At 37.3% G+C, this 16,187-nt stretch overlaps 1 protein-coding gene across 1 annotated transcript in view; it reads left to right on the top strand.

Moving 5' to 3' along the window:
- The window catches only part of brsk2a (BR serine/threonine kinase 2a), a 152,456-nt gene extending 149,006 nt beyond the window's left edge, over positions 1 to 3,450 (top strand). The window contains exon 19 of the mRNA XM_079450626.1: positions 1,259 to 3,450. Within this exon, the coding sequence (XP_079306752.1) occupies positions 1,259 to 1,281 (23 nt within the window). The 3' untranslated portion in view covers positions 1,282 to 3,450. The remainder of the gene's footprint in view (positions 1 to 1,258) is intronic.
- The last annotated feature ends 12,737 nt before the right edge of the window (positions 3,451 to 16,187 follow it).

Genomic DNA, 16,187 nt, shown 5'->3' with positions numbered 1-16,187 from the left:
CAAATAAGGTATAGCGTTTTTATTCTGAAAATAAGCACAGTGTTATTCCTTAAGGCTGTAATGGAACTCCTCTAGGTCTTGTCGAAGATGAAAACATCTGGCTCGGCGCTCGTTCATTAAAACTGCTCATTTGCTTTATTTGGCATGATGAAGAGTGCACAGAGCATCTCTGATGATATCAACCACTCATCCAGTTAATAATCCTGAAAAATAATTGAACAAAGTACTTATCTCTAACATATTTATCCAGTTTTTGTAAATCAGTGTACGAAAACCAGTCAAGTGTGCTAAGATTCCTGCAGCTTCTGTTCAATATACCATTTAAAACACCGACCCTGCAAACTCACTGACATAAACCCCTAAAACACATGTTCTTTAAGCCACATCCACATCAAGTGCACTCATCCGTTTACAGGAACAGTTAAGTCAAAGTAAAAAGGTGTTACAGAACACAAGAGAAGATATTTGAGGAACGTTGGTAAGCAAACAACATTTGCCCCCCATTGACTTGCATTGTATTGACACAAAACCACTGAGACATCTTTCAAAATATCTTCTTTTGTGTTTCACAGTATACAGGTTTTAAACAACCAGTGGAGAAAGAAATAATCAACCACAACTGCTCCCAAAATTCCCGGTAGTCTTAGTTTTATCATCTTCCTCTATTTCTCGCCCCCTCCTCTCTTTTCCCCTCTCTGTCCTTTTCTCCTTGTGTAAACCCATTTGTTTCATTTCTCTGTTTGTTCTCTCTTTCTCTCTTTTCCCCTTTTCTTCCTGTCTGTGTACCTAGGCAGCCCGTTGAGTAACTTCTTTGACGTAATTAAACAACTTTTTACAGACGAGAAGAACAGCCAGGTGCCTCATCCACCTGGCACGCCCAACAGACACCCGCCTAACGCCCGTCATCACGAACCCCAGCCTAGTGACTCTAAATGTCCAGCGGGCAACCCCAGGGACAATGCCAAGCTGTTGGCATCTGTCGGGACACAGGAGCAGTCCTAACACTTTACCAGTCAAGCTTTTTCAAACACAACTACATACTTAAATACAAAAACATGATATTAGAGATGGAATTTATATTTGGGTCAACTTTTGTATGATGGAAATACTGTTTCACTGACAACACACAAACTCTCACATCTCCCCTTCATCGCCATGTTCTTGTGTCAGACCCTCCCAGGCTTCCCTGTTGTTTCTTCTTCTTGGTGTCTTTACTATTGTTTTCCTCACATTTGTGACGGCTTGTTTTCGCTGCTAGGAATTATCCAGAAAACCTATTAAAACTCCGCCCCTGCTTTCCTGCACATCCCGTGATGGACATTTATTGACCGAGGGCACTTTTCATGACCAACTCGCAGGTTACCATGGAGACGGACGCCTCATCCTTTGTCACACTTTTCCCGACCCAGGCTCGCCTCTCGACAAGGATTAAAATTCAGACACATTTGTTCCCATTTACCGACTGTGTGCTCCCCTGCCATCATCACAGCAACCTAACCTGTTCACATCTACACAAACACAGACTCTGCTCCAAAACCCAGTGTGCTGTCTGCTGAGGTACCTCATTCCAACCAAACTCTAGGAAAACAAAACGTATCCTTTACAGAGAAAGCAATCCCACAGTGCCCTGCAGAAATCCCATAATGCAATCCAAAAAGTTCTAGGAAGTTAAAAAAAATTATTTGTACCAAGGCATAAGCATAACCAAGGTCTGTTAAGATATAGTCTGTTAATTTAGATTAATTTAAACAGAACCATATTACGGAGCCCTGCATATGACACGCAGGGGAAAAAAGTCAACGGACTGAACTAGTAAATTGTGCACATGAATGAGTTCCGTAACGGATCGAACTAGTAAATCACATGAATTAGCGTGAATGAAGCTCCTCCCCTAACTCCAACACCATTGGGGTAAAAGCAAGCAATTCATATGAATCAGCCACCTCGTGAGATAGTTACATATTACCGTGAGTTTGTGATGAACGGACACCCTCACCATTCCAGACGCAAGCACACAACTCTTGGATGTTTGCATTTAAATTCACGAACACCAGAGAAGGAAACAGAAAGTTTAAGACATCTTCGAGAGTTTGACATGAGGGGATGTGGAACTGCAGATTGTATTGTTTTCGTGTACGCTCTCTTCTTCTCTCATCTTTGATGAACTTGAATTTATTGGTGCAAAAGAACTGAACGTGATTCTGAATAGGGTGGGGTGGGGGGAATACAATTGAATGAATTTATCCTAATGAATGAATCCCTGTTGAACAAATTGAACATAATTCTGTATAAATATAGATGTGACACTAGGTTTAGTTATGTTGTAGATTGAGATTTTAAACCTTGTGTTGTCGGTCTTAATTATTTCCCCCCTTCTGTATTTATTACATAATGAAACAATTTGTTTCTTTTAACCTGTTCATAGAGATGCTGAAATTAAAAAATGTATTAGTTTTTATCTCATATCACTACCAGCAGATACAAAAATGTTGAATACATTGTGGTTATTTTTGTATTTTTCCTCATGTTTTTTTTTCGTCATTCAATTATATATATATATATGAGAACTTGAATGTTATTTATGACAATAATGTGTTTGTTTGCATCAGGGCAACAGAGTTTTGTTTGTTGAAAGATGTATTTATGTCTTGATTTATGAAAGTACTGTGGGATCTTTCTTTCCTCTTAGCGTCAAAAACCCCAAAAGACTATGTTAAAAACAAACAAACCAACCGACAATAAAGCAATTTTAACAGTTATTAAAGAATGTAGTTTAGCCTCTGCAGGGAGGGAATGAAGTTCTCGATATTAATGTCAGCTTTACATCATTGTTTGTGTACAATGGATGAGAAAACAAGCTGTTCTTGTATCAGTTTTGATGTATATATGCTCTTCTGGCTGTTCCTGCTCTTTGCTTTGACTTGTATTGCTGTGTGCATGCACGCGTTTTCTTTGCATGGCTTTAGCTTAACGATTTCTTCGAGCTGCTTCCTTCTGTTGTTTATCTGAGAAATGAAGAACGCTCGCCCTTCACCCCTGTTTTTACCTCTGTTACTTTCTCTGCTCCGTTTGTCATTTTCTTTCCCCTCTTATCACGTTGTCTAGTATCTGATGCACTAACAATTTGTGCGAGAAGTGACGCAAACCAGAAGGCGTCGCTCGTACCGCACACATGGTGTTTATTTTGTCTGTACTGTGTACCTTTAAGAGAAAGGTTTTGAATGTTTATGACCCCAAGTTTACAGACAGCGTATCGAAACAATAATGAAGCAATACCTGTTGTTAGATTTCCTATTTTATACACTTGAACAAAGCGAAACTTTAATGGAAAAAAAATGTTGTCCATACAGAGCAGGAACATGCATTTAATGATGTAAAAATCCCCTTGTATTATAACTGTGAGCAATTTCAGAGAGAAAAATGAATCAATAAACTCATTCGATTAATAGGAACGTCTGTGTTTATATTGTTTCTGTGAGTGCTCATGTTTGCAAAGATTTAGATTTTGTGTGAGATATGTGAGTTTACGTTGATGTGTTTGTACGTTTTGGTGTAAGATAAGCATGTTTATGTTGATGTGTTTGCAGGTTTTATGTGTGTGTGTACGTATGTTAGATGTGTGAGTTTATGTTATTTTAAACCAGTAGTGGTGTTAACAAATGCATAGGGCCCCGCTAACTTGGGAGGGGGCCCTAGTGGTGAAAAGGGGTCAAATAATTTGATGCGTTTGACGCCTGTTTGGCCTGCGTGCGCTGCACCGAATAAGTCGAAAGCGCCTAATAAGAGAGAGGTTGCTTGTAGGGTTAGTTTTAATACCATCTATCTACATTACATTTATTAATTTGGCAGACGCTTTCATCCAAAGCTAATTAAGTTGGAGAGCATAACATTTTGTCAACACGCTAATCAGTACCGTTAGCAATGAATGTCAATCTGTTTACATTTGCCTGTTTCCAAAGCACATCAATAACTTGTAGATTTGTGTTTTGCTTAAAATGAAATTAATAGGACTAATGCAATTGTTTTAATTGCCTAGTTTAAATCAGTTTTTTAGTTAGTTAGATCACAGCATCCATGTTATATGTTTTTAGGGAGGGAAATTAAAGCATCAAAATTTGCCCCACAATTTAGTACTGGCATAGAAACACAACCGCGCACATACTGAATCAAATATTTGATTCCAAAACAAAGGTTTATTTTTATACTAAACTATTGACAATTTTGCGTGCCGTTATGCGGTTCAAATGAAAATAAATCCTGGTTTAACATATAATTCCATAGGCCTACTCAATATTACTATTATATTACTGTTAAAATGATAAACACGCCCCTGCTTTGAATGTTACGTGGACGTGTGTGTCTCTACCTGGTAAACCCGACAGTGAGGGACCAAATAAGAGACAGGTCTGTGTTTGTTTGTGTATAAGAGATGTGAGTGTGTTTGTGTGTGCGTGTGCTATTTTAACAGATTTTATACACGCATCGCCTGATACTGAAAGTATTACAACTTTCATGAATTGCTTTCGCTTGATAAACATTTGACATTACACTGTAAAGTGAAAAGCAAACAATGAATGGTCATGGGCTGGCAATGGTGATTTACCACTCAGTGTTAATAGTGTATTTGTTGGAATCTGCATCGAGCTCACCGTTTCTCTTTTATATATTTTGACTTTGGTTGAAGAACTGACAGATCTATTAAAGGAGGGTCTCCAGAATCTATGCTTTTTCCGGATTTCGAGCAGTGCTCTGAACAACCACCAGGGGGCAGCACTGTCACATGTTTATCTCCGCAACTGCAGTTTCTGTAATCCTGCAGCTTTACCTACAAACCCTGTACGGATTTAGTTTTTAATCCAAAATGTGTTTTTAATTTAGTTTTAATCTTTATAGTTATATTGAATATTTATGGTTACGTTTGTATATTTCCCATCCGAATGAACGTTCCCAGTCGCGTGGCCCCGCCTACTTAAAATAAAAGACCCATTTATTACATTTTCCGTTGATTACTTAATTATTTATTTTAAATATAATGGCAACCAGGTACAATATGCAAATTTAACATCTTCAATAAATAAATTTGTGTATAATAAAGCTTAATGAGTTTGTTTGACAGGTGTGAGATTAGCAGGCCTCAATGCGTGTGTGAGCGCATAGCGTGCAGTCACACATGTTTATGAATCATTTGTTTATACATAAAAAAAATTCAACATAGATCCAAGAGAAAAGCCAATGCCCGCATTTAAGTGCTCAATAACAAGGTAAGACGGTTTGTTTACGGTGCATGTGAAAGCTTGACTTGCATGAGCCAATGTTGCTTTTGTTTGATGACGTTGTGTGATTTTACAGTGTAAAATATATTTTATATTGGTTGAGTATGTGCATTAGTTAGAGATAAGAGATTCTTTCTCCACAGCTTTATTTTAACATCAAGGTTCCAGTTTTGTATATCTGCTACAGCTGGGGTCTTCATCCAGGGGTCCGGTTCTGTAGGATCAAATAGATTTTGTTTATTTTCACACATTTAAATATTGTTGGTCAGAAACAATACAAGCATGCATGTTAATAGCCAAAATCATTTTGAATGTATTATATACACAATGTTTTGTCATTATAAAATGCATTTTATACAGATTTTGACTTTACATCAGCAGCCTTATACTCTCTCTCTTTCATTAACCGACGGGGCTAATATTCACGTGTGCTCTAATACTCATATTATTGTGTTTATCAGTATATTCTCATAACGTTTAATGTTTATGATTATGGTGGATGCTGATGTCTTAAATAATCTTAAATGTCTTACAGGCGGTAGTTTAAAGTTATGATTTAATGCACGCTGACCTTGAACAGACGCTTATTGATACTGAACGAGTTCTTCTTTTATGGCAGGCAGGCTGGCTTGTGTCAGGAGGACATACCGCCACCTACGGTCCTTGTGTATTTATATATATATATATCTGATCTTATGTATGACGACACATATTTTACTGTTATATATGGAAAACGTGTGTGCTTCGCTGTAGCGTTAAGAAACGGGTTAAGGTTGCAACCATTTGACGTCATGGATTTTGACGCTTTATGAATGCACAGTTACACTGTTTTCTAATTTCACAATTATAAAGTCAGTGCCATTGTTAATATATTAAGCCATACATCTCTCTATACCCAAGGTTCCTTTTAAAAATGTTAATATTACAACCAGCTGCAGTGCGCATGTGCGGAGGAGCATCTCGCTGCGGCCTGCGGTGGATGTTTTTTCCTTTTTTTTATGCACCAAACACAATATACAGTGCTACATCACATTGCCAGAGAGAATGCAGAAAAGAAAGACACTAAATAAAGTAAAAGAAAAATGTCACTAAATAAAGTTAACTGCTTTTAAACTATTATATGTTTTCGGAGCTTTTTTGGTATCCATTTGTCATGACATATATTTTAAAATAATTTGAAATGTTTTGTTTACATAAGGCCCACTTGGTTTTATGTATTTGATATTTACCTAATCTAATAAATAACTGTATAATGTATTGTTCATTACTTTGTAAAATATATTTTAATAAAATAATAAAATACATCAGAAACACAAATTTCCACCAAACTTCCCAATTTTCTCTTTATATCCTAAATTATCTTCCAAATTTTTAATTTAATTGAAATTTAATATCAAAATTCACTGAGAAAAAGAGGTTTCACATTAACATGTTTATATTTATGAATATGAAACTTTGCTAGTAACAAGATCAGATGAATTACATAAAAACTACCTTTTTTAGATTGATAATAATCGACAAAGCCTAGGACCTCATCCTTCCAATACAACACACATTTATTAGATCTGAAATCTATGAAACGTAAAACATCTTGCCAAAAAATTTTGGTAAATGGACAATACCAAAAAAGATGAAAGATAAGGTTTCATCAGCGTTGTCACAGAAAGAACAACTGGAGGAATTATCCTTTTTTGAACTTATTGAGGTAGTGACTTGAAATCTTTTAAAATAAATCTCTTTTACTTAATTGGTTAAAAAAAAGATGTGGAAGCATCCAAACTTTTTTCCAAAAGATATTACCAACTGCATTATTGCAGTAACCGGTCACAGACGGTAAAGTAACATTGTTTGCTGAAAAAGTGAACGGACTGATCTGTTGTTTGCACAGGGAGAAGCAAAGCACAATTTGCCAACAGGAGTATTGACAAAACCTCAAGAGACTGGAGATAGAGATCGAGTTCCTCTCAATAAAGCAAGAGCACCGGATGGGATGGAACCCATAACTATTGAAAATTCTCTGGGAGAAACAGGAAATTGAAAGTGACCTTAAACTCAATAACTCTTGAGAATTTATTAATTGACTAACCAACAAGATATTTTTATCAAACAAATTCTGAAAAAATATAGACTTATTCTTGTATAAAATATTACAGTTATTCCAAATAAAATATTTATGAGATGAAAAGTTGTGCTTGAATATCAAAGACCATGCCAAGAGAGATTGCCTGTGAAAAGCAGATAATATTGCTGGTAATTTTTTAATTTTATAGTTACATAACAGAAGAAAATCCAGACCACCAAGCTGAGAAAAACATAATTAGGAATAAAGTTCCATAAAGAGACTGGGTTCTTTCTAAATCGTTTCAACCAATTCATGTTCAATGTATAATTTAAAGTACTAAAATCCAAAATATTAAGACCACCCTTTTCACTAATATTCATGACAACAGATTTCTTTATATAATGGATTGAGTTTTTCCACAACAATCTAAAGCGTATCTGGTCAATAATTTTACCGTTTGACTCCAAATGCACAGATTGTACATCATAAATAAGCCTTGAGAGGCCTTCAGCCTTCGTAAGAAGCACCTTACATCTCAAAGAGAAATCTCTTTGTAGCCACTTGCTAAATCTCTTCTGAATTTTATCTGTAAGGGGTTAAAAAATTAAAATGCATCTTTCTTTCTGGTCCTTCACTATATAAACGCCTAAATAACAAATCTTTTCCTTCACAGAAATACCATAAATAAAGGAGTCATTGCTGTTTTTACTGGCCAAGAGCTCACATTTTTTAACCTTTAAGCACGTATGTGCTTGCGCATGTGCAATGTCTGTTCTCTGTCATCGTGTGTATTCACTTTGCTATTCATTTTTAACTTTTATTTCTTTATTTTTATCAATTTAACGGATCGCTTATAGTTATAATGTTTTGTGTACAGCTGATTACAGGGCGATTCAAAAGCAAGAGATGTCTTATTCGTTTTTGACTGTGCAGAGGACCAGGGATGTATTCCGGAAAGCTGCGTCGGCTAAACCCTGGCCTCTGGGATGTTTAACCCAAAAACTTGCTTACGAAATCTGCATCAATGTATAAAGTGCTAAATTAAAAAACATAAATATTGTGTAATTTAATTTGTGTTTACACAACTATAAACGCTATTAAATGTAAAGATACTGTAGTTCAGATATATGTGGGCTACTATATACAAGTATTTTTATGCTAAGATATTTAAAATATACTTTCTTAATGCTTGTCTCTGTTAGATTTGTTGACATGTTTGTAAATGTTATTCTACCAGTATATTTAATTACAATGCTAATTGTTTAGGCTGTATATTGATCCTATATTTTGTTCCTTAATAATACTTTTAATTTGTTTTTGTGAAAATTGACTTTGCAGTGTATCAGCTTTATTGTGATATGAATGGATACAATTTTAATTGTAGAAACCACTACAGTTCTATAATTGATATAAAGTTATATAATTAAAAAAATCTTGTTTACACTTCAGAACACATTAACCATGATAATTCATTTGCATTTGATGATGAAGGTCTGCTGTGACGGGTAGAGAATGAAACGTTAGTCCCACAGTGACACGTCCAATATGTCATGTAGCCTAATATATCCCTTTTAAATGAATGTATTTCAAATATATTTTTTTGTTTGGTTTGACTTTGTTAGCTAAAAGGCCATGGCTTTCCAAATGTTAAAAGAGTTGGAAAAGGCCTATCCTGAAAGGATGTGCAATTTGGAGAAAGGCCTTTCCATACTAAACTGTAGGGGGATGCTGAGGATCAGAAAGACATTTCTTATGTAAATGGATTTTAAGTTATAATTAGAATGAAATATTTGAACAGTATGCCAGTATGCCATGCAGTATGCTTATAATAAAGTCTTGGAAACCTGCCAGCCTGGGATTGAACTTGAAACCTATGAGATTTAAGTCTGGCTCTCTGACCATTAGGCCACAACTATCTTTGACCTAATGTTGCCTAATAACTGGGTAATGATATGTAATGCTATAATTGTTCTGCAGTTAAAATACTTCACAATTAACATCCTTTTACTGTTTGAAATTGTAAGGTGTGCATATATGTGATATTTGGAGATTTTTTTTAATAAACCTAATTCAAATTATATACAATATTTAATCTAAATACAAAAAGCCTTACAATACAAGCTTACATTATTTTATTTAAAACACACACACACACACACACACACACACACACACATATATATATATATATATATAATTATTATATTTCATTTTAAAAGGTTAAATTACAAAGTTAATAATACAATTATTTGTGAATGCTGGGTGAGATTGGAAATGTAATTATAATATTGCTCAATATGTCAAATAACTAGCTTTCTGGAATACACCCTGAACACATTCATGTCTCATTGTAATAAAAAGCAAGGCCTGAAGGTCCATGCTATGTTACAAGACTTACTATTTAATTGTCTGATTTAATAGAATGTGATTTCATAAAATGTAACTATTATTGTAAAAGCATAAATAGTAAATACAAAAATACCCATTGAAGCATGCCTTTTTATTCATCTTTAAGCATGTAGAAGACCTGGATACATTTCCTATCATGTTTCTCTATTACAGTTATGTGTGTGTATGCTTCTGCATATAGGGCGGAGCCTAACATTTAAATGTTTAGGATTTTATATGTGGAGCATAAAAAAAATCTTCAATTTTTCAGATGAAAACTGCTAAACATTACAATTGTTTAAAGACTAGTAACATCATCCCCAATCCCCAGTAGCCCAGTCGTCATCACCAATGACTTTCGGAATAGCTTTATCTTTCTCCCACACTTTTCTAATGGTCAGTGGTGCCAGGGGCTCAACCAGAGCATATGAAATAATAGAAGGGGCAATCACGTGATACATGGTAATCCCAGCTAGAAAATACATGATAGGTTCCTAATTTATGTCATAGTAATCAAACATGTCCCTACTACAACCACAAGATATAAACCTACTGAGCAATTTTCAGACGACAAAGCATGTTTGTCATAAAAACATAGCTTAGACCAGGGGCGATTTTAGGGTCAGAGCTTTAGGGGTGCTGACCACCCAATGAGCCCCACTGCAAACCCCCCCCCCTCTCTTTTCACACAAAAACAAAAAAATGTGTCTATTGAAAAATAACTTGATCATTTTAACATTGATTCAACTAACTCCAAAATCCAGATTTTTTTTAACACCTTTTTTTGCAGAACAGAACTCCCTTTAAAGTAAGAACGATAGAACGGAGCTGTTTTAACTAACTAAACCTAAAATACTGAATGAGTGGTCGCTAACACATACAAACAAGGTTTGAGACCTTTTCAGGACACCAGGGGCCCGTTCTTCGTACGTCGCTTATTACATCCGAGATCAAAAGACACATCCAAGATGACATCATCGTGCTAATCATGATCCGGCTAATTGGGTTCTTCGAACACACCTGTTGTTTATGATAAGTATCGCTGGATTGAGTTATCTGAGATCATTGCGCGTTCTTGCGTTGGTTTAAAAGGGGATATGTATCGATAGTAGAAACAATGATCAGCAACGCTGTGATTGGCTGTTCAGCATGGCTAAAGAAAACGCCCAGTTTTCCTCTCAAGCAGAACAAGAGCTTTTAATGGAAGGTTATGCCCAATTTGAACATTTAATTCAAACAAATTAAATGCATAAATGGGGTCCATGTCAGATGTTTCTATCACTTTCTACAGTATGTATTTTTGCATTTTTTATTTATTTCATATTTACTTATGTCAGAGCCACCACGGGACCCACTAGAACATGGGAACAAGTAAATGTGAGGTACAAGAATATTCTACAAAATGGTAGCCTTTACTTCTTATACAGTCCTTATGTAAAAAGCCACTGTTAAATTATGTGTCTATTTATGACAGCCACAAAGAAAAAGGCTGAAAGATTACAGGTGGTGGTGCACCCCCACAATATACCCCAGCAGAAGAGCTGGCCCTTGGGTTGAATTCAAACCGACCCGTTGTGGAGGTAGCTCTTCCTTATTCCTGGGGGCAGCTCTTCCTTATACCCAAAGCCAGGGACCAGCAGCAACACCTACATTACTGTTAGGCTAAATGAGCTTTTATTTCTCTTAGTATACTGTAAAATGGTTTGTTGCTGCATTAAATGAATTTGGTACAGTCATTTCAAATGTTTGTGAAAGTGAAAACTAATAAACTTTGTTCATATAAAATATGTTGCCATGAGTAATTGATCACATTATTTTTTTACAGTGTAGTTAATTGTAATGACATTATTTCCCCCCCCAAGAGTGCAACACATTGTAATACCCATTTATTTCCATTGCACGTCCTGTGAAGAAATCCTCTCAGATGACTGTCCTTTGGAGGAAGAACCTGTAAGTGCATAAATAACTTAACTATAATTTGTATATACTTGTGTACCTATTCTTTCTGTCTGCAACATGAGTTGCAGGAGTCCACACCTAGAGAAAGGTCTACAGAAAGGCTCACAGAACAGTCTGCACAAAGAACTGATACAGAGGTGGGCAGTGTTTTACTTTTGTCTTTTGTTGCATGAGGCATGTTTTGACCCTTTTTTTCACAAAATTACACAGGGTGACATCCGTTCCCTATATAAACGACATCTTTAACCAAAACTAGAGTATTTTAAGGTGAAAAAAGAGAAATAAGAGGAGAAATTGAACTCGACAACTTGAAAGAGAGAAAAATTTCACTGGAGATAGAGTTGCTTCAGAGTTAGTGCTAATACACTATTTCACACATAGTAGTATTGCTGACTTTCCATAACTATCTCTTATTGCAGGCAAAATATGACTTGCTGGCTTTTCTTTATAAATAATCTTTTAAATAAAACTCAAGAAACTAAGCATATTTGTCTTGTCTTTTATTCAGTAAAAAAATGGTGTTCCACAATTCTGTCCCGTGCAGCTCTGCTACTAGGTTGGTTCAAGTGCACTGGCTGGAGGTCATCATCAGGCTTCACCCCCACCACAGGGTTCCTCTCCTTTCTGATGGTGGCAATGTTATGCAATATGGCATATGGAACAATTATGTCACAGGCCCTGTCAGGTGCAACCCTCAGACTTTTCAGACACTGAAATCTTCCCTTTAGTTGCCCAAAGGTCATTTCAATGCTTGTCCTGGCTAGAGCTGCATTGTAACGGGTTTGTGGTCCAGGGTTTGGCTCACGGAAGGGCGTTATAAAATACAGCCTGCAGGCATAGCCCCTGTCTCCAAGCAGGATCCCGTCACAATCCCCTGTATAATGGAAAATGCAGTTCTGTTAGGCTCAGCATAATACTGTGTATAATACCGTGAGCTTGAAATGTTTGTTCCCTTACCACGTTCATATAATGTGCATAAATGTGACTCTCTGAAAATTCTTGAGTCATGTACTGATCCTGGCCATTTTGCTTCCACATTGGTGACATGGAGCATTGAGTCACACACCATCGAAGAGATTTTAGTCAGTCAACTGCATACTTTTTGATTTCATTACTTTTTTCCATGAAATAATCTGGAATATTATAAATTGTAATAGTAATTTACCTGCACATTAACACTATGAACGCCCTTTCGCTTCACAAAATCCCCCTCATTATATTTATATTTTATAATTATAAAATTATATTTTGCCTGAGGGGGCCTTGATGGGGACATGTGTGCAGTCTATGGCACCAATCACGTTAGGGAACTGTTATTCATACTTATTGGCATGGTCATGATTGCATGTCATTAACAATTATAAATGTACCTGCAATAGCTAAAAAATCCTGCGGTTTTAAGTGGCTTAGAAATACAACAAAAACCCCTAAAAACTGCTTGAGCGCCAGGTAAAGTTTGCGAATGCACACAGTCTGTGGTGTTGTTAAAGCCCGACTCCTCCGTGTTAAACACGTAATGTGTGGTTCCAACAAATGAATGATGTAAATAACACCCTTGCGAGAAATACGGTATCTCTCAACAATGACGCTATCGCGCTGCGCTAAATGATCCTGTCTATTCATTCGAAAAGCTCTGCGAATTATACTTGCACCTTCCGCAACAGGTTGCTGTCGTATAAATGGACAAGACATGGCTGCGACAGATTTACCTATCTCCTCCGCTTATAAAGCCGCAATCTAATCCTGTTTACATAAAGTAAGCCTGCTCCCGAGCAGGTTCAAGCTTACGGACCTGTTGCTATGACAGCAAGTCCAGGATGAGCGTCCAAGAACCGAACAATCCAAGATCATGCCAAATCATCAACAATCAAATCCAGCTAACCGAGTTAGCGACGTACGAAGAATGGGCCCCAGCTTAATTGTGAGAGTTCACACAGACAGCCCCCTAAAACAAACACAAATCCTCCTTCTGTATCAACAGTCATCAGATTGGTTAGATTAGATCTTTATTGTCATTGAACAATGTAACAGGTTGGACAACAAAATGTAATTCACCTTCTGTAAATTATTTACAAATGGCCATCTATATCTGGTCGCACGCCAGTCTGAACTTTCATAAACCAATATAAGTCATCAATAAATAAAATAAATAAGAAAAGAAGGTAAAGTCCAAAATATCCAGATAATTTACAGAGGTCTTGAAAATACTAAGAAAGTAAATATATAAAAAAAGAAATAGAGGGAAATCTTTAAAGTACTTCCCCTGAATCCCCATTGTTGCTCTACTTTGGGAGAGTTAATCTGTCGCCGCACTTTGAGGCTGGCAAACCTGTCAATGACCCTTTGGGGTTCAATTATTTCAAGCAACTCCTTCTCAATAGACATCACAGCTGTAGGTGCTGGAGTCTGCTTTGGCCTGTGGTCCTCCTGAGCCATGTATGGAGCCGACGCAAGGTACTAAAATACTTTCAGTGAAGGGAACACGAATCTGAACTGTACCAGCCTCACTCTTGCGCTTCAGAAAGAATCACTTCCTCTGACACTCTGGTCCAAACGCCAGGGCGATCACGTTTCCATGACGACTGACCAGAAAAGACGCATGTGACGTCATGTTTACGTGACTCCAGACTGTTAAAATGAGTATCAAATGAACGATAAACTTTAACAACAGAGACACAGGTCCGCAGTTTAGTTGTTTTTGTTTCACGCGCTAGCAGTTAATAAACAGAACTGAATGCGTCTTGCGGAAGAACATATTAACCGGCGCTACTTCTCTCCGTTTATGACCATGGACGAGTCACCCAGGTCCTGTGCTACTCCACAGCGGCGGCGACCCGCTGGACTAAAATAGTCAGAAAATAAACACTTGTTATAGGTGTACCATGGTGATTCAGGATACTGACTCCAGTACTCACCGATATGGTTTCGCAATCGGAACAACTCTATGTAAAAGGAAAGAAGTGTGAGACAGCTTTGGAGCAACTTAGTTGATTCACAACACTACATAACGTGTTCTCACTCCGCGTGTGTCTCGCGCTGAGCGGTGCAGGTACAGAGGAGGAAGAGAAGAGGATGACACCATTTGCTAAGCGGGGATGTTTCATTTTCATCCCAAACACATACATTTTAATCCAAAAACTACGGAGTATGTTTTGGAAATTATTTAACCTTCTAAAAGACGATTTTTTTTAGAATTACAACATTTCTTACTCCAAGTTTTAGGGGTGCTGAGCTCCTTTTTAGGGGTGCTGAAGACATGGCTTAGACATATATATATATATATATATATATATATATATATATATATATATATATATATACTGTATAGGAATAACAATGGTAACACGGTTATTAACACACATTTGTACACGAAGACACGTAACGTTACATACGGTTTCTAGAAAGCTGTTCTGAATTAACAAGAGCAAAGGAGAAGTGATGATACTGATAAAGTTAAACACACATTGAGACAAGAGGTTGGTCGAGCAGAGGAAAGCAGTACAGAACTGCCAGTGGATAAGCTGATTTTGTTCATTGCTTATGTAATTAATTGTACAGACCAAGTCAAACAAAAAAACAGAGAAAATAAAAATAATAGTGAAAGGAGCGGACAGATATTTGGGTATAGACAATATATTTTGGGAAAATAAAAAAGGCCTCTTCGCTCTGTTAACGGAGGCAGTCGCATTTTTCTTGCTCCCGTCCTTCCCTTTTTTTTCCTGCTGATCTCGTGTCTTGTCTCGTATCATCTATTGAGAGATTCTCTCTGCACTGCTCTACAACTGAAATTATGGATCTGATCAACTGGTCTCTCAACGCTATTGACACGATCTTCTCGACGAGAAGCTTGGGTTCGGGGGAACCTGTCTGCCCTGACGGAACGTTCACAGCTGGCTACACGATGGTGGCCTTGGAGGGATGGCGGATTGTGTGTCTGGCTCCTCTTTCCGTGGAGGACATTGAAGGTATCTACCTATTCGGAACCATGATAACAGGTATTATGCTGATTGGATTAGGCTGTGCCCTTAGTTATCGAGAAATTAAGAAAACGGTAACAGCTCTCAAAAGTCTCACGAGGCTGCCCGTTATGATGGAAGTCGTGGGAAGAGCGGTCGGCTCTGGAAATGAGACTATTAACCGCAATATGGATTCTATCACGGAGAAGCTCACGACTTTGCAAGGGAAAATTGATATTCTTGGAGACCAAATTGGACAAAGAGAGTAGCCGTGGAAATGGAATGCTGTTGCTCTCCCCAAGACTAAACAATTAATCTTATCTTTTTTGACTCCCCCGTATCAGCATCGGCCAAGGCTGGTGCTGGAATTCAACCCTGAGTGGAGCAGTACGGAGAGACGCTCTTGCGTCCCTCCCCCATTCTACTGAAACACCTGCACACAGACTATCACACAGACTATCACACAAAACATAGGCCGCACTCGAGGGCGGCCAACCACTCCCAGATCAATGCCTCCGTCGCTTTGACCCGCCAGCCTGACAAGTGGGT

The sequence above is a fragment of the Barbatula barbatula genome (assembly GCF_947034865.1).
Source record: "Barbatula barbatula genome assembly, chromosome: 25".
Taxonomy (NCBI): domain Eukaryota; kingdom Metazoa; phylum Chordata; class Actinopteri; order Cypriniformes; family Nemacheilidae; genus Barbatula; species Barbatula barbatula.
Note: the sequence above shows the minus strand (reverse complement) of the source record. Positions and strands in the feature narration are given on the sequence as shown.